Source organism: Puntigrus tetrazona, chromosome 25 (genome assembly GCF_018831695.1).
Source record: "Puntigrus tetrazona isolate hp1 chromosome 25, ASM1883169v1, whole genome shotgun sequence".
Classification (NCBI taxonomy): Eukaryota; Metazoa; Chordata; class Actinopteri; order Cypriniformes; family Cyprinidae; genus Puntigrus; species Puntigrus tetrazona.
This window is the reverse complement of record NC_056723.1, coordinates 16,469,192-16,491,921: the sequence shown is the minus strand read 5'-3', so window position 1 is coordinate 16,491,921 and position 22,730 is coordinate 16,469,192. Positions and strand designations below refer to the sequence as shown.

Genomic DNA, 22,730 nt, shown 5'->3' with positions numbered 1-22,730 from the left:
AACACTTACCTTTATTCAACAAACCTTACCTGTATTCTGTAGGACTTACCTTTATTCATCAAACCTTACCTTTATTCTAGAGGACTTATCTGTACTCAACAGATCTTACTTGTACTCTAAAACACTTACCTTTAGTCAACAAACTGTACTTGTAATCTAAAACACTTACCTTTATTCAACAAACCTTACGTATACTTTACAGGACTAACCTTTAGTCAACAGACCTAATCTGTACTCTAAAACACTTACCTTTAGTCAACAAACCTTACCTGTATTCTGCAGGACTTACCTGTTTTCTAAATCACTTACCTTTATTCAACAAACCTTACATGTATTCTACAGGACTTACCTTTATTCTACAGGACTTACCTGTTTTCTAAATCACTTACCTTCATTCAGCAAACCTTACCTGTATTCTGCAGGACTTACCTTTAGTCAACTAACCTTACTTATAATTTACAGGACTTACCTTTAGTCAAAAACCTTACCCGTATTCTACAGGACTTACCTTTAGTCAAACAAAAATGTACCTGTACTCTAAAACACTTACCTTTATTCAACAAACCTTAACTGTATTCTACACGACTTACCTTTAGTTAAGAAACTTTACCTGTAGTCTGAAACACTTACCTTTATTCAACAAACCTTACCTGTGCTCTACAGGACTTAACTGTATTCTACAACACTTACCTTTAGTCAACAAACCTTACCTGTATGTGTAACGCCCTGGAAAAAGCTGGAAAAAGCAGGGGAAAATAACCACGAGTGTTACGACTATGTTTCTTGTTGAAAACTTTCACTCAGTATCGTACACAATCACATTACATGTCACAAATCAATCATGGAAGCAAATCCATCACCGTATGGATATATTGCGTTTGCATAAAACAGACAAACGCATTTTTTCATACATTTGTAATTGTTTGTAATTGTAGTAGAATAAAGTAACTTAAAGTAATAACTGTATAGTCTCTTATACAACTTATAACAATTATCAAATGTTTAACTGAATGTAACACAAAATATGTGCTCACTAGATTATCTCACTAGATTTGTGAGAAGGGAAATCCCCTAGCAGCCATGTGCTGCACACCGCGGCCATGCGCCTTCACACTCCGCAAGCAGCACAATTGCAGCGAATATCACACTCTTTCAACTTCTAATATACCGGTTCATACTCTTGGCATGCATTATAAAAACACACAATGATGAGTTTACACATATATCACAGTAACACATGGAAAAAACAGGGGAAAATAACACAACACTTCCTCAACAGGCTCTGAGTCGCATGAGGAAATTCTCGCGATACTCCCCGGAAAGGTATATTACCACACCCAATCAATTGCTCCCAGAATAATGGATGCTTTCACTTGGCAATCGCTGCCCAATCAAACCGGGCACCTACACCATTATTTTCCCCGACGCTCACACACACACTCCCGAAAGAGCCGCCTGTGTTACATACACTACTGAATGGAATGAAATATATATCGAACCAAACCAAATATATTTCCATTTGAACAGAACCGTTACCATGGCAAACTTGGTCCATTTTAGACCCATACCATTTAAAGTACCCAAATACTATTATATACTACCTGTTACATATACTAAAGAACTTATCTGTACTCTATAAGACTTACCTGTAGTGTACAACGCCAACCTTTATTCAACAAACATTACCTGTATTCTACAGGACCTAATTGTATTCTATAACACTTACCTCTAGTCAAGAAACCTTACCGTACTCTACAACATATACCTATAGTAATAATATGATTCTAGAACAGGTTTTTGAAGTTTGCTTTTATGCTGCAATACCTTTTTCTAATTATTTTTCTTAAATAATGACCCCAAAACACTTTTGCGTGTTTACTGTTTGATGTTAATGGAAAGAAGCTAAGCCCTGAATTGTGTTTCCATCTTACTGCAGATGTATTTTAATCACAACCTATATTACATTTGAATTTATTCAGCCATGTAAGAAAAACTAGCAAATAGCAGTAGTAAATGTATGTTGCGTCTTCGGGTTTCATAAAGGGATATTCACAACATTAATAAATGTGATTTGGCTCTAATTTAAACACCGTTAAGGATTAAGATGACTCATATACAAATTAACTTAATAAAGCAATATAAAAACATAAGTTTATCGTGGACTCACCAGCAGATCAGATGTGATACCGATGCGAGACTGAAGCAGCACAAGTTTAATCTTCGACATTCTTTTCAGACATCTACTGTGACGACATAAGCGCCTCAAAGAACGCTCGCGCCACACGTTCTAATTCTTTTTATTAGTCTATAGAGCCATTCATTTAACAGCAGTTAGAAAGACCAACAAAAACACTTCCTGTTCCTCGCAAGTATAAAAGACCCGTTACAAAATAATGAGATCAAATAAAATAGAGTATGCTTCGATGTTCTAGAAGTTCAGTAAATGTGAGAATAAACAATATATGCGTGTTAATGATTTTATGATATTTGTCATTTTAAAATGAAATGTTTAGAAATGGCCTGTTTTTATGATCCTATAGGTTATGTAGATACCTGATGTGTTTTAATAGAATTATTTCGAAGCTACATCCACAAGTCATCACAACAAATGGAGTTTCTGAGTGAATCTGTAGTACATTTGACTGTAGACTGATTTTAATATGAAATGCAAATGTCCATATATGTGGTTTGATGGCAAGGACTTTCAAATAAATTAATAATTGTATTACCTCTATATTCATTCGTGTTAATTTCCAACAATGCATTATGTAACTCTACTAAAATGAATATCAACCGCAAAAATGACAACAACATAAAATGACCACTAGATGGCAGCGTACAAAAGGTCTCGGTGGTCACAATCACAAACCACAGACATAAACAAGGTCTGTGTCTTTTCAAAGTCAATTCATTTTCATTGTGTTTAGTATTGTAAGAGCGAGGATCCTTAGAGACAAGTCAATAAAGCAAGCAATGTCCACAATTACAAGCAGAAAACTCTTGCTGAGCTCCATTGTGTTTTAATGCAGCTCAGTTTCTTTTATTTATTTTTAATGCACACTGGTTTGATCATATCAACAAATTTCACTATAGGACATTTACAGACAAAATAGCTTACACACCATATTAAAAGAAACAATAGCTTACCAAATAATAATACAATTTATGCTCATTTTTAACAGATGGTCACCAGACAAGAATAGCTGGACTTTTTAGTCCTTCCCTTGCTGTTTTTCAATTTTGTTTTTGTTGCTGCACTGTAAAATATGTTTTTCTTACTTACAATTTTGTCTTGTTTCGGAAAAAATATCTAGAAGCCAAAATTATTGCTTCATTGTAGGAAAAAGTTAGTCAAAAATAAGTGAGAGATTTTGCTTGAAAACTCTGTCAGTAAACTTGCTGTCTAGAAAATCCTCTAATTTAAGAATTATTTAATATTTTGGCTGGAAACATGACAACAAATTGATTTTTTCTTCACATATGAAGATTTTTTGCAGTGTGGTACATACAGTAGCATATTTTATGATGGCATATATATATATATATATATATATATATATATATATATATATATATATATATATATATATATATATATATATATATAAATATATAAAATAAAAACTCAAATGTGAATAGTATTGTACAATTAAAACTAAAAGTCCGAATCATACGTTCAATTGATTCGTTCAAAAGGCTGATTCATTCAGGAGTCTATTCTTAATGAGTGTCTAACTGAATCATTGACTCGTTCGTTTAAAAACGCACAGTCATGCATAAACAAAACTCATTTAAAACTTTTTTCTTTGACGAAACAGAACAAAATCATGAAAAAGTGTTGCAGTCAATGTAAGTAATTTAAAATCATCGTCGTTTATTGAACTGTTGTATGAAATCTTGCAAATTAAATAATAATAGCATAAATATTTAACTCGTGCTGAGATGCACGCGCGATGCGGAACTGACGTAAGCGCCGGCGTGATTCGCGTCTTAGTTGCTATAGCGACGCGTGTTATGAGTTCTGGCTGAATATATAAACACTCGAACCCATCGCTATCTGTTGGTTGTGAGACGAAGAGACTTTTGAGTATTTTCTGATCAGATCTTGTTGCTTTCTGAAGCTCATCGGAGGATTCCTTGAAAGAAGACTTTTATTTCAGACGGAGATCAGCGGACTTTCTTGGAGAAGAGTTTTAAACTGTTATTTGTTCTATAACTAAACTTATTTCTGCACTCGTGTCTTGTATTGTTATTGTATTTCATTTTAATTTACTTTGATTAATTTTCTCTTTTTCTCCCTATTTTCTTATCTTGAGGAGTTTGGAGGAGGTCGTCAATGGTTCACTCGGACGAAAGACGAGGTATGTTTTTTAATTGATTATTTTAGGATATTTATTATTGGTATGTGCATAGTTTGACAGCTTGCGCAACCCGTTATATATAAGTTAAGTGATGTGTATCTTGTTCCACGTGACAGATAAACTGTGCTAAATATGTTTTGATTATTGCCTGTTAATACAACAGTATGAAGTATTGTAAGTGTGTAATATTTCAGCCTCGGGCCGCTCCAGATCCAGGAGAGCTGGTATCTCTCAGACGGCTGCTCAGGAGGATGGGAGACGAGGCTCTGGTGATCGTGACCCAGAGCAGCCCCTGAGCCAAGAGCTACCAGGATACATCGCACCTCTGCCTTCTGACCTGGCTGTTTCTGTGTCCACAGATCAGCCTCACAGGAAGAGGAAGCGGCAGAGCGGCGGCCGGGAGGATGAAGGGCCGTCTACCTCCAACACAAGACCAGCCAAACGCTCCCGCAGAGGTCAGCATTATCAAAGATGTCATGACTCAGTTATTAATAGAAAATGTTCCGTTTATACATTTCTTGTGCGTTTTTTAGAAGCGTACGCCAAGGGCCCGTTGCTGGGCCGAGGTGGATTCGGCTCGGTGCATGCTGGGATACGCAGGTCCGACAGACTGCCAGTAAGACTTTTCCTTCCCTGCTTCATTCAAACAGCTTTTAGAAATGGCCATATCAGCGAATGCGTGATTTACTGCGGTTTATCTGTTCACAGGTCGCCATCAAATACGTTTGCAAAAGCAGGGGCGCCTGAGACGCTGAACGTGGTGAGTTGAAGGTGAATCTGTTGTGAATCTGCATTCAGCTCTGGATGTGACGGATCTTTGGTCTCTGCAGGAAGGTCAGGGTCTGCTGCCGCTGGAGGTGGCGTTGATGACCCTGGTCAGTTCGGCTCCTGCCTGCCCAAACGTCCTGCAGCTGCTGGAGTGGTTCGACCATCGCAGACGCTACACCATGATCCTGGAGCGTCCCGTTCCTTGCCAAGATCTCCAGAGTTTCTGCGAGGAGAACGGATGTCTGGAGGAGACTCTGGCCAAGAAAGTCCTGCTCCAGCTGATCACGGCGCTGAAACACTGCAAGAGCCGCGGAGTCCTGCACCGGGACGTCAAACCGGAGAATCTGCTGATCTCCACTGAGTCCCACGACATCAAGCTGATGGACTTCGGCTGTGGAGATCTGCTGCGAGACTCGGCCTACAGACACTTTGCAGGTTGCTTTGATCTCACTGCAGTGATGTGTTTGTGAACACCAAAGGGAAGATTTTGATCTGACGTTTGTGGTCTTGTTGTGTCTCTCAGGCACTCTTCAATACGCCCCTCCTGAGTGGTTTCGGCAGCATCTCTATCATGCAGGACCGGCTACGGTTTGGTCGGTCGGAGTGACGCTCTACAGCATCCTGTGCGGCTGTTTCCCCTTCAGAGGAGCACGGAAGGACACCTCCAGAAGAAGACTGCTTTTCCCTAGACAGCTGTCTAGAGGCAAGAGACAGACGTCACGTCCAGATCCAGGTGAAGCGTGTGCTTTTGTGTTGCTGAAGACTGTGTTATGTGTAACAGAGTGCCGTCAGCTGATTGGCTGGTGTCTCAGTGCATCGGCATCAGACCGGCCCAGTTTAGAGGACATTGAGAGCCACCCCTGGTTAAAGTGAACAGGTGTAAGGCCGGTGACACACACTTTCTGAATCACAGCAGTCACGGCTGGATTGTGTCGTTGGGATCAGTCTAGATCAATGCTTTCGACTGTTTGTATAGGGAGAGCAGGAGTGTCACAGGAAGTGCGGAGAACTGCTTCCTGGTCACCTTCTGTCCGTGAGGGGCTCTGTGTGGATCCTGGAGGAGCTGAACACACAGCACCAGCAGAAACCAGAGCCTGAGATCAGATAGAGATTGGGGGGTTTTAGCTAAAGCGTCTTTTTCAGAATGAGAGTAGAGAAAAGGGAGAAATTGTGTAAATAAGAGGAACAGACCGAGGCACTAGACACTAAATTGTACATATAATTCATATTTATTAATGTTTAGATGTAATAGATTTTTAGTTGGTTTGCAAAAGGAGTCTGTGCTTTTGTAAATTAATTTTGTCATATAATGAAATATAATTGGTGTAAATATATTTGAATAAAGCCTGTACATTTGCAGATGATTTCAGTGTGTCTTTTAATGGACAGAAGGTTAACGTGTGTATTTGTTTGTTATGTTACACTTTAAGTGATACATTCTGCTATTTCTAGGGATTAGGATGAAACAGGAACACATGAATTATGATAATACTGTATATTATACCTTTTAGTGCAAATACACTCTTAGAAATAAAGGTACAAAAGCTGTCACTGGAGCGGTAGATTTTTAAAAAGGACATGTTTGTACCTAAAGGGTCTATTTTGGTAGCTTAAAGGTACATATTAGTACTTAAAGTGTACATATATTTGAACCTATGTCACGGTGTGGTTTGCGAGAAGGAGCACTCAATGAGATAAATAAACGTAAACAGTTTTAATTCTCTACAAACGAACAAAATAGCAATATAGTTGCAAGCAGGCAGGACATAAAACCACACGCATTAAAGACGAGAACTGACGATTAAACAAAAGAAAACTGGAACTTAAATACACACAGGAAGTGACTAAATTAAGAAGACACACCTGAAGACAATTAGACAGTTAATAGAAAGTAGGTGACACTGAACACATGGGAGAAGACAAAACAACAACAAAGAGTCCACATGTGTGACAACCTAATAGGTACAAAAGTGTATTTTTTAAAAAGGTACCTCCCCAGTGACAGCTTTTGTACCTTTTTTTCTGAGAGAAAAGAGAAAAAACAGCAGGTTTGAAATGATCTGACATTATTTGCTCATTTAGCAGTAAACTGTGTAACTCCTGAAGTGTTAAGGTATCTTTTGAAACACTTCAATCAATAAATGTGACGATGCTGGCCTCACGAAAAACTTATCCCTGACTTGTTAAACCCTCATATTAAACCCACTTGTTAAAACCTTTTACAGCACGAATCCCATTCCAGAGCTCAAGAAATGACTAAATTCCTCTGATTTGTGATATTTTTGTGTTAATATCAAGCAATTGTTTTGGAGTTCATCACAATTCTGTTTTTGATGCATGTGTCTGTGTTGTGAGGAAGTCATTGTGCAAGAGTTTATGGAGAAAATGATATGACAATATATCTCTCACTCTTTATGTACGGTCAGTTTAATTGTGGAAAGTACAGATATTTATAGACATGTATTTGCCTTCAGGTATTTATAAACAAAAATAGGCATGAAATATTGTTTTCTAAATCATTAAAATTTGAAAATTGACAAAAAGTATCACAGGAAAATAGAAATCATGTTTTTATAAACAAAAGGTGTAGTAGACTTCTTTGTCCTATAAATAATTGTCAAAAGCAAAAACATTTAGTACTAAAATCTGACGTGAAGCAAAACTATTTTATAATGTGGTAGCTTACTGACCAGTTCATTGAACAACATGTTACCTGTATTTATATAGCGCTTTTAACAATACAGAATGAGTATCAAACTGAAGAATAGAGTGTCAGTGAAGTAAAATGTAGTACCTGTGCAGTCAAATGACAATAATAACTGGAAATGAATGTAAATGTTTGTATATTGTCTGGTTTTCACAGAAAGGAGGCGACAGATGTGAAAGACACCGCTGAGATGGTGAAGGAGGCCTTGCAGCAGGCTGAGCGCAGACTCGGAGCTAAAACCTTCGGCTGCTGAAGTTGGAAAGCGATGTAGCTTTGCTGAAAGAAAAGGCACTCAACACCTCCACCAGCGCCAACAGCACAGAGAAAGAGACGGACAGCATCAAGCAGCTCAAAAAGGTGCATGAATCACCTGGATATGATACGTCATCTCTGCTATGAAGTGTTGTGGGTTTGTAACCTATACTATACATGACTGTTTATGCAGGATCTGGATTCAGAGCTGAAGGACAAGTACAGTAGTGTCGAGGAGCTGATCACACAGAAAGCAGAAGGAGTGGCAGAGGCCAAGAAAAGAGCAGAGAAACTCCAACAGGAAGCCAAAACTCTGCTGCTACAGGCCAGCGACAAACTCCAGCTGCTAAAAAGTATGTCAATAATGCATCTCTGATTAAAGTATTAAGAAGAGAACCATCACAAAACATTGACTTTTTAAATGTTCTCGGTTAAAATGAACTATATGTCTGTGTTTTTCAGATCTTGAGAAGAACTATGATGAAAATCAGAAGCTGCTGGAGGACAAGGCCAATGAACTGGTGGATCTGGAGAAGGCCAGATTAAAAAATAAAATAATAGAAATGTGATTTTTAAAAACGTTTTTGTTTACAGATACTTTGACCAACTTGTAAATACTATGAAAGTTCAATCAGAATAAACTCAAGAGTGAAACTGACATTGTTATTTTGTGAATTTCTCAAATCAAGGAAATCAATCAGTCTGAGGAAATCTTAAAATATGCAAATAACAAATAACTGAAAACTTGTGTATTTTTACATTGTTTATTTTAAGTTGTTGGTTTTATTGCTGGAAAATGATACTGATATGGACCGGGATCATGGCTGTAGACTGGAGCTGGACCTGTCCTGAATCAATGAGGCTCGCAGACTGATGATACACGGAGCCCACGACTGATCTAAATGATCCAGATAAAGATCTGTTACCTATTCTCAATTGCCCTGTGTATCATCAGTCTTGGGCTACAGCTCTGACATTGTTCTTGTGGTCATTAAAATAACCAGAAGCAGCGTTATTTGACATTACGTTAGATTATGCTCTATTTACTTCATTAAGTTAAGGTTGCATCAGACTTGTCTTACACTGGTAACATTCATTTTAGACTCCACACTGACTCAATCAACCATTTCTTATATAAACGTGCCTTATACACAGAGGCATTGTCATGTTAGAGTCCTGTCCAAAAATTTGTTTCCACAATTGCTTAGAACATTGATTACGATTTGTACTCATGGATATTATAATAATAAATACATACTTAATAATAAACTTAATAATACAAATAATAATAAATTAAAGTAGTTGTCACGTTCGCAGATTCGCGAGACATGGCACGTAAAATGAACTTAAACAGGTTTAATTCCAAACGGGCAAAATAATAATAATTACGGGCAAGCAGACAAGACATAAACCAAGTAAGTAACTTCGTATGGACATTGAATGGCTATTGAATGGACACTGACGATCGGACAAACTCAAGACAAACACACAGGACTTAAATATACAACATAATTGACTTAACTAACGAGACACAGCTGAAGACAATTATACACTAAACACGAAAGGAAGGTAGGTCACAGATAGCATGTGGCACGAGACAAAAACAATAACACAAAAGGAGTCCAGAGACGTGACATTACTCCCCCCTCGCGGAAGGTGTGTCCTCGCACCTAAAGTAACATCAAAAAAAGACAAAAAACAAAACTTAGAATTCGGGGATACCGGGTCTTGGGAGGAGGTTCTGGTGGAGGACAACCCCCCGGAGGGGGTAGGCAGACAGGAGTCCAGGGAGGTGCAGACGGAGGGAGGAGCCATGGAGGAGACAGGAGGAGTCCGGAGCAGGAGGAGATCCAGAGTCCAGCCATGATGGTCCATGGTGGCGCCGACGGAGGGAGGAGCCATGGAGGAGGAGCGGCCATCGACTCCATGGGCCCGACTGCCGGCGGCGGATGAGACTGAGGCGGAGGTCAGAGAGCTGAAGAGCCAGGGTGATGCCGAGGCGCTGGAGGACCAAGGCGACGCCGTAGGCTTCGACAACCGATGCGGAGACGGGGGGCGGGAAGGACGCAGCGAAGCCAGAGCGACAGAGGACTGAGGTGGAGCCGGAGGGAAGGAGGAGCCTGACAGAGCCAGAGGGATTGAGGGACGAGCGAAGCTGGAGGAGGGGAATACCGAGGCGACGGATGGTCGACGACTGACCAAGGCGGAGCCGGAGGGACGCTGGAGCCTGGTGGAGCTGGTGGACTGACGGACCACAGTGGAGAGGAGGGAGCTAGGAGCCTAGGAGGAGCTGATGGGTCTACGAGCCGAGGTGGAGTCCGGGACTCGGAGGCGGAACGGTGAGGCGAGGGATCCTTCTGGACTTACCTTTAGTCAACAAACCTTACCCATATTTTACAGGACATACCTTCATCTAACAAAGCTTACCTGTACTGTACAACACTTACCTTTAATCAACAGACCTAATCTGTACTGTAAAATGCTTACCTGTGTTTAGCAAACCTTACCTGTATTGTACAGGACTTACCTTTAGTCAAGAAACCTTATCGGTATTCTACAAGACTTATCTTTATTCTGCAGGACTTACCTTTATTCAACAAACTTTACTTGTACTCTACAGGACTTACATTTAGTCAACAAACCTTTCCTGCACTCTAAAACACTTACTTTTATTCAACAAACATTAAATATATTCTACAACACTTACCTTTATTCAACAAACCTTACCTTTATTCTGCAGGCCTTACCTTTAGTAAACAGACCTAATCTGTACTTTAAAACACTAACCTTTAGTCAAAAGACCTTACCTGTGTTCTACAGGACCGACCTTTAGTCAAGAAACCTTACCTGTATTCTACAGGACTTACCTATATTCTGCAGGACTTACCTTTAGTTAACAAACCTTTCCTGCACTCTAAAACACTTACTTTTATTCAACAAACATTAAATGTATTCTACAACACTTTATTCAAAAAACCTTACCTGTATTCTGCAGGACTTTCCTTTATTCAACAAACCTTACCTTTATTCTGCCGGACTTAGCTTCAGTCAACAGACTTAATTTGTACTCTAAAACACTTTTCTTTTAGTCAACAAACCTTACCTATATTCTGGAGAACTTACCTTTAGTCAACAAACTGTACCTGTCCTCTAAAACACTTACCTTTATTCAAGAAACCTTAACCGTATTCTACAGGATTTACCTTTATTCTGCAGAAATTACCTTTAGTCAACAAACTGTACCTGTACTCTAAAACAGTTACTTTCATTCAACAAACCTTACCTGTATTCTGCAGGACTTACCTTTAATCAACAAACCTTACTTATACGTTACAGGTCTAACCTTTAGTTAACAGACCTAATCTGTACTCTAAAACAGTTACCTTTAGTCAATAAACCTTACCTGTATTCGGCAGGACTTACCTTTAGTCAACAAACTTTACGTGTATCCTACAGGACTTACCTGTTTTCTAAATCACATACCTTCATTCAACGAACTTTATATGTAGTCTACAAGACTTACCTGTTTTCTAAATCACTTACCTTCATTCACCAAACCTTACATGTATTCAACAGGACTTACCTTCAGTCAACTAACCTTACTTATTTTTTACAGGACTTACCTTTAGTCAACAGACCTTACTTGTACTCTAAAACACTTACCTTCATTTAACAAACCCTACCTGTATTCTGCAGGACTTACCTTTATTCAACAAACCTTACCTTTATTCTGCAGGACTTCCCTTTCGTCAACAAACTGTACCTGTACTCTAAAACACTTACCTTTATTCAACAAACTTTAACTGTATTCTACAGGACTTACCTTCATTCAACAAACCTTACCTACCTGTACATTCTACAGGACTTACCTGTACTGTACAACACTTACCTTTACTCAACAGACCTAATCTGTACTCTAAAACACTTACCTTTAGTCAATAAACCTTACCTGTAATCTGCAGGATTTACCTTTAGTCAACAAACTGTACCTGTATTCTACAGGACTTACCTGTTTTCTAAATCACTTACCTTCATTCACCAAACCTTACAAGTATTCAACAGGACTTACCTTTAGTCAACTAACCTTACTTATATTTTACAGGACTTACCTTTAGTCAACAAACTGTACCTGGACTCAATAACACTTACCTTTATTCAACAAACCTTAGCTGTATTCTGCAGGACTTTCCTTTATTCAACAAACCTTACCTGTATTCTGCAGGACTTACCTTAGTTAACAAACCTTACTTGTACCCTAAAATAATTACCAAACCTTACCTGTATTCTACAAGACATACTTATATTCTGCAGGACTTACCTTTAATCAACAAAATGTACCTGGACTCTAGAATTATTTAATATTTTGGTATTCTACAGGACTTACCTTTAATTAAGAAACCTTACATGCATTCTGTAGGACTTACCTTTAACCAACAAACCTTACTTATACTTTATAGGACTTACCTTTAGTCAACAGACCTTACTTGTACTCTAAAACGCTTACCTTTAGTCAATAAACCTTACCTGTATTCGGCAGGACTTACCTTTAGTCAACAAACTGTACCTGTCCTCTAAAACACTTACCTTTATTCAAGAAACCTTAACCGTATTCTATAGGAACTTACCTTTAGTCAACAAACTGTACCTGTACTCTAAAACAGTTACCTTCATTCAACAAACCTTACCTGTATTCTGCAGGACTTACCTTAGTTAACAAACCTTACTTGTACCCTAAAACAATTACCAAACCTTACCTGTATTCTACAGGACATACTTATATTCTGCAGGACTTACCTTTAAATCAACAAAATGTACCTGGACTCTAGAATTATTTAATATTTTGGTATTCTACAGGACTTACCTTTAATTAAGAAAAATTACATGCATTCTGTAGGACTTACCTTTAACCAACAAACCTTACTTATACTTTATAGGACTTACCTTTAGTCAACAGACCTTATTTGTACTCTAAAACACTTACCTTTAGTCAATAAACTGTACCTGCACTCTAAAACACTTACCCTCATTTAACAAACCCTATCTGTATTCTACAGGACTTACCTTTAGTCAACAAAACTTACCTGTATTCTGCAGGACTTACCTTTAGTAAACAGACCTAATCTGTACTCTAAAACACTTACCTTTAGTCAACAAAACCTACCTGTAGTCTACAGGACTTACCTTTAATCAACAGACTTTACTTGTACTCTAAAACACTTACCTTTTGTCAATAAACTGTACCTGCACTCTAAAACACTTACCCTCATTTAACAAACCTTATCTTCATTCTACAGGACTTACCTTTAGACAACAAAACCTACCTGTATTCTGCAGGACTTACCTTTAGTCAACAAACTGTACCTGTCCTCTAAAACACTTACCTTTATTCAAGAAACATTAACCATATTCTAAAGGACTTACCTTTAGTCAACAAACTGTACCTGTACTTTAAAACAGCTACCTTCATTCAACAATCCTTACCTGTATTCTACAGGACTTACCTTTATTCTGCAGGACTTACCTTTAGTCAACAAACTGTACCTGTACTCTAAAACACTTACCTTTATTCAACAATCCTTACCTGTATTCTGCAGGACTTACCTTTATTCTGCAGGACTTACCTTTAGTCAGCAAACTGTACCTGTACTCTAAAACACTTACCTTTAGTCAACAGATCTTACTTACACTCTAAAACACATACCTGTATTTAACAAACCTTACCTGTGCTCTACAGAACTTACCTTTAGTCAATGATCTGTACTTGTACTCTAAAACACTTACCTGTATTTAACAAACCTTATCTGTGTTCTACAGGACTTACCTTTATTCAACAATCCTTACCTGTATTCTACAGGATCTAACTGTATTCTACAACACGTACCTTTATTCCACAAACCTTACCCGTACTGCACAACATATACCTATAGTAATAACATACTTTTAGAACATGTTTTTGAAGTTTGCTTTTATGCTGCAATACCTTTTTCGAATTATTTTTCTTAAATAATGACCCCAAAACACTGTTTTGCCTGTTTACTGTTTGATGTTAATGGAAAGAAGCTAAGCCCTAATTTGTGTTTCATTTATACTGCAGATGTATTTTTATCACAACCTAGATTACATTTGAATTTATTCAGCCATGTAAGAAGCACCACAAAGTTTTGAATAAGGGAAAAATGAAATAAAAATAGCAGTAATTAATGTATGTTGCGTCTTCGGGTCTTCATAAAGGGATATTCACACTAATAAATGTGATTTGGCTCTAATTCAGTTCACGCGGAAACACCGTTAAGGATTAAAATGACTCATATACAAATTAACTCAATAAAGCAATATAAAAACATAAGTTTATCGTGGACTCACCAGCAGATCAGATGTGATACCGATGCGAGACTGAAGCAGCACAAGTTTAATCTTCGACATTCTTTTCAGACATCTACTGTGACGACATAAGCGCCTCAAAGAACGCTCGCGCCACACGTTCTAATTCTTTTTATTAGTCTATAGAGCCATTCATTTAACAGCAGTTAGAAAGACCAACAAAAACACTTCCTGTTCCTCGCAAGTATAAAAGACCCGTTACAAAATAATGAGATCAAATAAAATAGAGTATGCTTCGATGTTCTAGAAGTTCAGTAAATGTGAGAATAAACAATATATGCGTGTTAATGATTTTATGATATTTGTCATTTTAAAATGAAATGTGTTTAGAAATGGCCTGTTTTTATGATCCTATAGGTTATGTAGATACCTGATGTGTTTTAATAGAATTATTTCGAAGCTACATCCACAAGTCATCACAACAAATGGAGTTTCTGAGTGAATCTGTAGTACATTTGACTGTAGACTGATTTTAATATGAAATGCAAATGTCCATATATGTGGTTTGATGGCAAGGACTTTCAAATAAATTAATAATTGTATTACCTCTATATTCATTCGTGTTAATTTCCAACAATGCATTATGTAACTCTACTAAAATGAATATCAACCGCAAAAATGACAACAACATAAAATGACCACTAGATGGCAGCGTACAAAAGGTCTCGGTGGTCACAATCACAAACCACAGACATAAACAAGGTCTGTGTCTTTCAAAGTCAATTCATTTTCATTGTGTTTAGTATTGTAAGAGCGAGGATCCTTAGAGACAAGTCAATAAAGCAAGCAATGTCCACAATTACAAGCAGAAAACTCTTGCTGAGCTCCATTGTGTTTTAATGCAGCTCAGTTTCTTTTATTTATTTTTTAATGCACACTGGTTTGATCATATCAACAAATTTCACTATAGGGACATTTACAGACAAAATAGCTTACACACCATATTAAAAGAAACAATAGCTTACCAAATAATAATACAATTTATGCTCATTTTTAACAGATGGTCACCAGACAAGAATAGCTGGACTTTTTAGTCCTTCCCTTGCTGTTTTTCAATTTTGTTTTTGTTGCTGCACTGTAAAATATGTTTTTCTTACTTACAATTTTTGTCTTGTTTCCGGAAAAAATATCTAGAAGCCAAAATTATTGCTTCATTGTAGGAAAAAGTTAGTCAAAAATAAGTGAGAGATTTTGCTTGAAAACTCTGTCAGTAAACTTGCTGTCTAGAAAATCCCTCTAATTTAAGAATTATTTAATATTTTGGCTGGAAACATGACAACAAATTGATTTTTTCTTCACATATGAAGATTTTTTTGCAGTGTGGTACATACAGTAGCATATTTTATGATGGCATATATATATATATATATATATATATATATATATATATATATATATATATATATATATATATATATATATATATATATATATCATAAAATATGCTAAACTCAAATGTGAAATAGTATTGTACAATTAAAACTAAAAGTCCGAATCATACGTTCAATTGATTCGTTCAAAAGGCTGATTCATTCAGGAGTCTATTCTTAATGAGTGTCTAACTGAATCATTGACTCGTTCGTTTAAAAACGCACAGTCATGCATAAACAAAACTCATTTAAAACTTTTTTCTTTGACGAAACAGAACAAAATCATGAAAAAGTGTTGCAGTCAATGTAAGTAATTTAAAATCATCGTCGTTTATTGAACTGTTGTATGAAATCTTGCAAATTAAATAATAATAGCATAAATATTTAACTCGTGCTGAGATGCACGCGCGATGCGGAACTGACGTAAGCGCCGGCGTGATTCGCGTCTTAGTTGCTATAGCGACGCGTGTTATGAGTTCTGGCTGAATATATAAACACTCGAACCCATCGCTATCTGTTGGTTGTGAGACGAAGAGACTTTTGAGTATTTTCTGATCAGATCTTGTTGCTTTCTGAAGCTCATCGGAGGATTCCCGAGAAGAAGACTTTTATTTCAGACGGAGATCAGCGGACTTTCTTGGAGAAGAGTTTTAAACTGTTATTTGTTCTATAACTAAACTTATTTCTGCACTCGTGTCTTGTATTGTTATTGTATTTCATTTTAATTTACTTTGATTAATTTTCTCTTTTTCTCCCTATTTTCTTATCTTGAGGAGTTTGGAGGAGGTCGTCAATGGTTCACTCGGACGAAAGACGAGGTATGTTTTTTAATTGATTATTTTAGGATATTTATTATTGGTATGTGCATAGTTTGACAGCTTGCGCAACCCGTTATATATAAGTTAAGTGATGTGTATCTTGTTCCACGTGACAGATAAACTGTGCTAAATATGTTTTGATTATTGCCTGTTAATACAACAGTATGAAGTATTGTAAGTGTGTAATATTTCAGCCTCGGGCCGCTCCAGATCCAGGAGAGCTGGTATCTCTCAGACGGCTGCTCAGGAGGATGGGAGACGAGGCTCTGGTGATCGTGACCCAGAGCAGCCCCTGAGCCAAGAGCTACCAGGATACATCGCACCTCTGCCTTCTGACCTGGCTGTTTCTGTGTCCACAGATCAGCCTCACAGGAAGAGGAAGCGGCAGAGCGGCGGCCGGGAGGATGAAGGGCCGTCTACCTCCAACACAAGACCAGCCAAACGCTCCCGCAGAGGTCAGGATTATCAAAGATGTCATGACTCAGTTATTAATAGAAAATGTTCCGTTTATACATTTCTTGTGCGTTTTTAGAAGCGTCGCCAAGGGCCCGTTGCTGGGCGAGGTGGATTCGGCTCGGTGCATGCTGGGATACGCAGGTCCGACAGACTGCCAGTAAGACTTTTCCTTCCCTGCTTCATTCAAACAGCTTTTAGAAATGGCCATATCAGCGAATGCGTGATTTACTGCGGTTTATCTGTTCACAGGTCGCCATCAAGTACGTTTGCAAAAGCAGGGCGCCTGAGACGCTGAACGTGGTGAGTTGAAGGTGAATCTGTTGTGAATCTGCATTCAGCTCTGGATGTGACGGATCTTTGGTCTCTGCAGGAAGGTCAGGGTCTGCTGCCGCTGGAGGTGGCGTTGATGACCCTGGTCAGTTCGGCTCCTGCCTGCCCAAACGTCCTGCAGCTGCTGGAGTGGTTCGACCATCGCAGACGCTACACCATGATCCTGGAGCGTCCCGTTCCTTGCCAAGATCTCCAGAGTTTCTGCGAGGAGAACGGATGTCTGGAGGAGACTCTGGCCAAGAAAGTCCTGCTGCAGCTGATCACGGCGCTGAAACACTGCAAGAGCCGCGGAGTCCTGCACCGGGACGTCAAACCGGAGAATCTGCTGATCTCCACTGAGTCCCACGACATCAAGCTGATGGACTTCGGCTGTGGAGATCTGCTGCGAGACTCGGCCTACCAACACTTTGCAGGTAGCTTTGATCTCACTGCAGTGATGTGTTTGTGAACACCAAAGGGAAGATTTTGATCGGACGTTTGTGGTCTTGTTGTGTCTCTCAGGCACTCTTCAATACGCCCCTCCTGAGTGGTTTCGGCAGCATCTCTATCACGCAGGACCGGCTACGGTTTGGTCGGTCGGGGTGACGCTCTACAGCATCCTGTGCGGCTGTTTCCCCTTCAGAGGAGCACGGAAGGACACCTCCAGAAGAAGACTGCGCTTCCCTAGACAGCTGTCTAGAGGCAAGAGACAGACGTCACGTCCAGATCCAGGTGAAGCGTGTGCTTTTGTGTTGCTGAAGACTGTGTTGTGTGTAACAGAGTGCCGTCAGCTGATTGGCTGGTGTCTCAGTGCATCGGCATCAGACCGGCCCAGTTTAGAGGACATTGAGAGCCACCCCTGGTTAAAGTGAACAGGTGTAAGGCCGGTGACACACACTTTCTGAATCACAGCAGTCACGGCTGGATTGTGTCGTTGGGATCAGTCTAGATCAATGCTTTCGACTGTTTGTATAGGGAGAGCAGGAGTGTCACAGGAAGTGCGGAGAACTGCTTCCTGGTCACCTTCTGTCCGTGAGGGGCTCTGTGTGGATCCTGGAGGAGCTGAACACACAGCACCAGCAGAAACCAGAGCCTGAGATCAGATAGAGATTGGGGGGTTTTTTAGCTAAAGCGTGTTTTTCAGAATGAGAGTAGAGAAAAGGGAGAAATGGGACATTGTGTAAATAAGAGGAACAGACCGAGGCACTAGACACTAAATTGTACATATAATTCATATTTATTCATGTTTAGATGTAATAGATTTTTAGTTGGTTTTCAAAAGGAGTCTGTGCTTTTGTAAATTAATTTTTGTCATATAATGAAATATAATTGGTGTAAATATATTTGAATAAAGCCTGTACATTTGCAGATGATTTCAGTGTGTCTTTTAATGGACAGAAGGTTAACGTGTGTATTTGTTTGTTATGTTACACTTTAAGTGATACATTCTGCTATTTCTAGGGATTAGGATGAAACAGGAACACATGAATTATGATAATACTGTATATTATACCTTTTAGTGCAAATACACTCTTAGAAATAAAGGTACAAAAGCTGTCACTGGGACGGTAGATTTTTAAAAAGGACATGTTTGTACCTAAAGGGTCTATTTTGGTGGCTTAAAGGTACATATTAGTACTTAAAGTGTACATATATTTGAACCTATGTCACGGTGTGGTTTGCGAGAAGGAGCACTCAATGAGAAAAATAAACGTAAACAGTTTTAATCCTCTACAAACGAACAAAATGGCAATATAGTTGCAAGCAGGCAGGACATAAAAACCACACGCATTAAAGACGAGAACTGACGATTAAACAGAAGAAAACTGGAACTTAAATACACACAGGAAGTGACTAAATTAAGAAGACACACCTGAAGACAATTAGACAGTTAATAGAAAGTAGGTGACACTGAACACATGGGAGAAGACAAAACAACAACAAAAGAGTCCACATGTGTGACAACCTAATAGGTACAAAAGTGTATTTTTTAAAAAGGTACCTCCCCAGTGACAGCTTTTGTACCTTTATTTCTGAGAGAAAAAGAGAAAAAAACAGCAGGTTTGAAATGATCTGACATTATTTGCTCATTTAGCAGTAAACTGTGTAACTCCTGAAGTGTTAAGGTATCTTTTGAAACACTTCAATCAATAAATGTGACGATGCTGGCCTCACGAAAAACTTATCCCTGACTTGTTAAACCCTCATTAAACCCACTTGTTAAAACCTTTTACAGCACGAATCCCATTCCAGAGCTCAAGAAATGACTAAATTCCTCTGATTTGTGATATTTTTGTGTTAATATCAAGCAATTGTTTTGGAGTTCATCACAATTCTGTTTTTGATGCATGTGTCTGTGTTGTGAGGAAGTCATTGTGCAAGAGTTTATGGAGAAAATGATATGACAATATATCTCTCACTCTTTATGTACGGTCAGTTTAATTCTGTCAGCTTCCCTGAAAAAAGAAAGAGTAAAGAAAGGAATAAAAGAAGGACAGAAAGAGAGAGAGAGAATCTGCAGCTGTGGAAAGTACAGATATTTATAGACATGTATTTGCCTTCAGGTATTTATAAACAAAAATAGGCATGAAATATTGTTTTCTAAATCATTAAAATGTGAAAATTGACAAAAAGTATCAGAGGAAAATAGAAATCATGTTTTTATAGCGTTTTTGATTAAGGTGTAGTAGACTTCTTTGTCCTATAAATAATTGTCAAAAGCAAAAACATTTAGTACAAAGCAAAACTATTTTATAATGTGGTAGCTTACTGACCAGTTCATTGAACAACATGTTACCTGTATTTATATAGCGCTTTTAACAATACAGAATGAGTATCAAACTGAAGAATAGAGTGTCAGTGAAGTAAAATGTAGTACCTGTGCAGTCAAATGACAATAATAACTGGAAATGAATGTAAATGTTTGTATATTGTCTGGTTTTCACAGAAAGGAGGCGACAGATGTGAAAGACACCGCTGAGATGGTGAAGGAGGCCTTGCAGCAGGCTGAGCGCAGACTCGGAGCTAAAACCTTCGGCTGCTGAAGTTGGAAAGCGATGTAGCTTTGCTGAAAGAAAAGGCACTCAACACCTCCAACAGCACAGAGAAAGAGACGGACAGCATCAAGCAGCTCAAAAAGGTGCATGAATCACCTGGATATGATACGTCATCTGCTATGAAGTGTTGTGGGTTTGTAACCTATACTATACATGACTGTTTATGCAGGATCTGGATTCTGAGCTGAAGGACAAGTACAGTAGTGTTGAGGAGCTAATCACACAGAAAGCAGAAGGAGTGGCAGAGGCCAAGAAAAGAGCAGAGAAACTCCAACAGGAAGCCAAAACTCTGCTGCTACAGGCCAGTGACAAACTCCAGCTGCTAAAAAGTATGTCAATAACGCATCTCTGATTAAAGTATTAAGAAGAGAACCATCACAAAACATTGACTTTTTAAATGTTCTCGCTTTTTCAGATCTTGAGAAGAACTATGATGAAAATCAGAAGCTGCTGGAGGACAAGGCCAATGAACTGGTGGATCTGGAGAAGGCTGTGAAAGAACTGCTTCAGGAGATCATGCCCAACATAACTATGAGACTGCAATTACATTGACCTCATTGTTAAAAAATAAAATAATAGAAATGTGATTTTTAAAAACGTTTTTGTTTACAGATACTTTGACCAACTTGTAAATACCCTGCAAGTTCAATCAGAATAAACTCCAGTGTGTGACTGACATTGTTATTTTGTGAATTTCTCAAATCAAGGAAATCAATCAATCTGAGGAAATCTTAAAATACGCAAATAACAAATAACTGAAAACTTGTGTATTTTTACATTGTTTATTTTAAGTTGTTGGTTTTATTGCTGAAAAATGATACTGATATGGACCGGGATCATGGCTATAGACTGGAGCTGGACCTGTCCTGAATCAATGAGGCTCGCAGACTGATGATACACGGAGCCCACGACTGATCTAAATGATCCAGATAAAGATCTGTTACCTATTCTCAATTGCCCTGTGTATCATCAGTCTTGGGCTACAGCTCTGACATTGTTCTTGTGGTCATTAAAATAACCAGAAGCAGCGTTATTTGACATTACGTTAGATTATGCTCTATTTACTTCATTAAGTTAAGGTTGCATCAGACTTGTCTTACACTGGTAACATTCGTTTTAGACTCCACACTGACTCAATCAATCATTTCTTATATAAACTTGCCTTATACACAGAGGCATTGTCATGTTAGAGTCCTGTCCAAAAATTTGTTTCCACAATTGCTTAGAACATCGATTACGATTTGTACTCATGGATATTATAATAATAAATACATACTTAATAATAAAATTAATAATAAATTAAAGTAGTTGTCACGTTCGCAGATTCGAGAGACTGAGCACACGGCACGTAAAATGAACTTAAACAGGTTTAATTCCAAACTGGCAAAATAATAATACTTATAGGCAAGCAGACAAGACATAAACCAAGTAAGTAACTTCGAATGGACATTGAATGGCCATTGAATGGACATTGACGATCGGACAAACTCAAGACAAACACAGGACTTAAATATACAACATAACTGACTTAACTAACGAGACACAGCTGAAGACAATTATACACTAAACACGACGGGAAGGTAGGGCACAGATAGCACGTGGCACGAGACAAAAACAATAATACCGGGTCTTGGGAGGAGGTTCTGGTGGAGGACAACCCCCCGGAGGGGGTAGGCAGACAGGAGTCCAGGGAGGTGCAGACGGAGGGAGGAGCCATGGAGGAGACAGGAGGAGTCCGGAGCAGGAGGAGATCCAGAGTCCAGCCATGATGGTCCATGCTGGCGCCGACGGAGGAAGGAGCCATGGAGGAGGAGCGGCCATCGACTCCATGGGCCCGACTGCCGGCGGAGGATGAGACTGAGGCGGAGGTCGGAGAGCTGAAGAGCCAGGGTGATGCCGAGGCGCTGGAGGACCAAGGCGACGCCGCAGGCTTCGACGACCGATGCGGAGACAGGGGGCGGGAAGGACGCAGCGGAGCCAGAGCGACAGAGGACTGAGGTGGAGCCGGAGGGAAGGAGGAGCTGGGGAAGGAGGAGCTGGTGGACTGACGGACCACAGTGGAGAGGAGGGAGCTAGGAGCCTAGGAGGAGCTGACGGGTCTACGAGCCGAGGTGAAGTCCGGGACTTGGAGGCGAAATGGTGAGGCGAGGGATCCTTCTGGACTTACCTTTAGTCAACAAACCTTACCCATATTTTACAGGACATACCTTCATTCAACAAACCTTACCTGTACTGTACAACACTTACCTTTA

General features: G+C 39.0%; 3 protein-coding genes across 3 annotated transcripts; all 3 read left to right on the top strand.

The window, feature by feature from the left end:
- Positions 1 to 1,237: 1,237 nt before the first annotated feature.
- LOC122331314 (serine/threonine-protein kinase pim-3-like) lies at positions 1,238 to 8,685 on the top strand. Its single transcript, XM_043228876.1, has 8 exons — positions 1,238 to 1,323; positions 4,317 to 4,361; positions 5,070 to 5,121; positions 5,216 to 5,564; positions 5,653 to 5,862; positions 7,993 to 8,193; positions 8,282 to 8,441; positions 8,551 to 8,685. Exons 1-6 carry the CDS (start codon positions 1,238 to 1,240, stop codon positions 8,010 to 8,012), a joined length of 762 nt encoding a protein of 253 aa, XP_043084811.1. The 3' UTR covers positions 8,013 to 8,193; positions 8,282 to 8,441; positions 8,551 to 8,685.
- On the top strand, positions 8,276 to 18,533 carry LOC122331312 (serine/threonine-protein kinase pim-3-like). Its single transcript, XM_043228873.1, has 5 exons — positions 8,276 to 8,441; positions 8,551 to 8,624; positions 17,363 to 17,413; positions 17,562 to 17,856; positions 17,945 to 18,533. The coding sequence occupies exons 1-5, from the start codon at positions 8,276 to 8,278 to the stop codon at positions 18,292 to 18,294; spliced, it is 936 nt and encodes a 311-aa protein (XP_043084808.1). The 3' UTR covers positions 18,295 to 18,533.
- On the top strand, positions 18,017 to 21,142 carry LOC122331045 (laminin subunit beta-1-like). The gene is made up of 3 exons (XM_043228475.1): positions 18,017 to 18,154; positions 20,370 to 20,807; positions 20,894 to 21,142. Exons 2-3 carry the CDS (start codon positions 20,642 to 20,644, stop codon positions 21,028 to 21,030), a joined length of 303 nt encoding a protein of 100 aa, XP_043084410.1. The 5' UTR covers positions 18,017 to 18,154; positions 20,370 to 20,641; the 3' UTR covers positions 21,031 to 21,142.
- Positions 21,143 to 22,730: the final 1,588 nt, after the last annotated feature.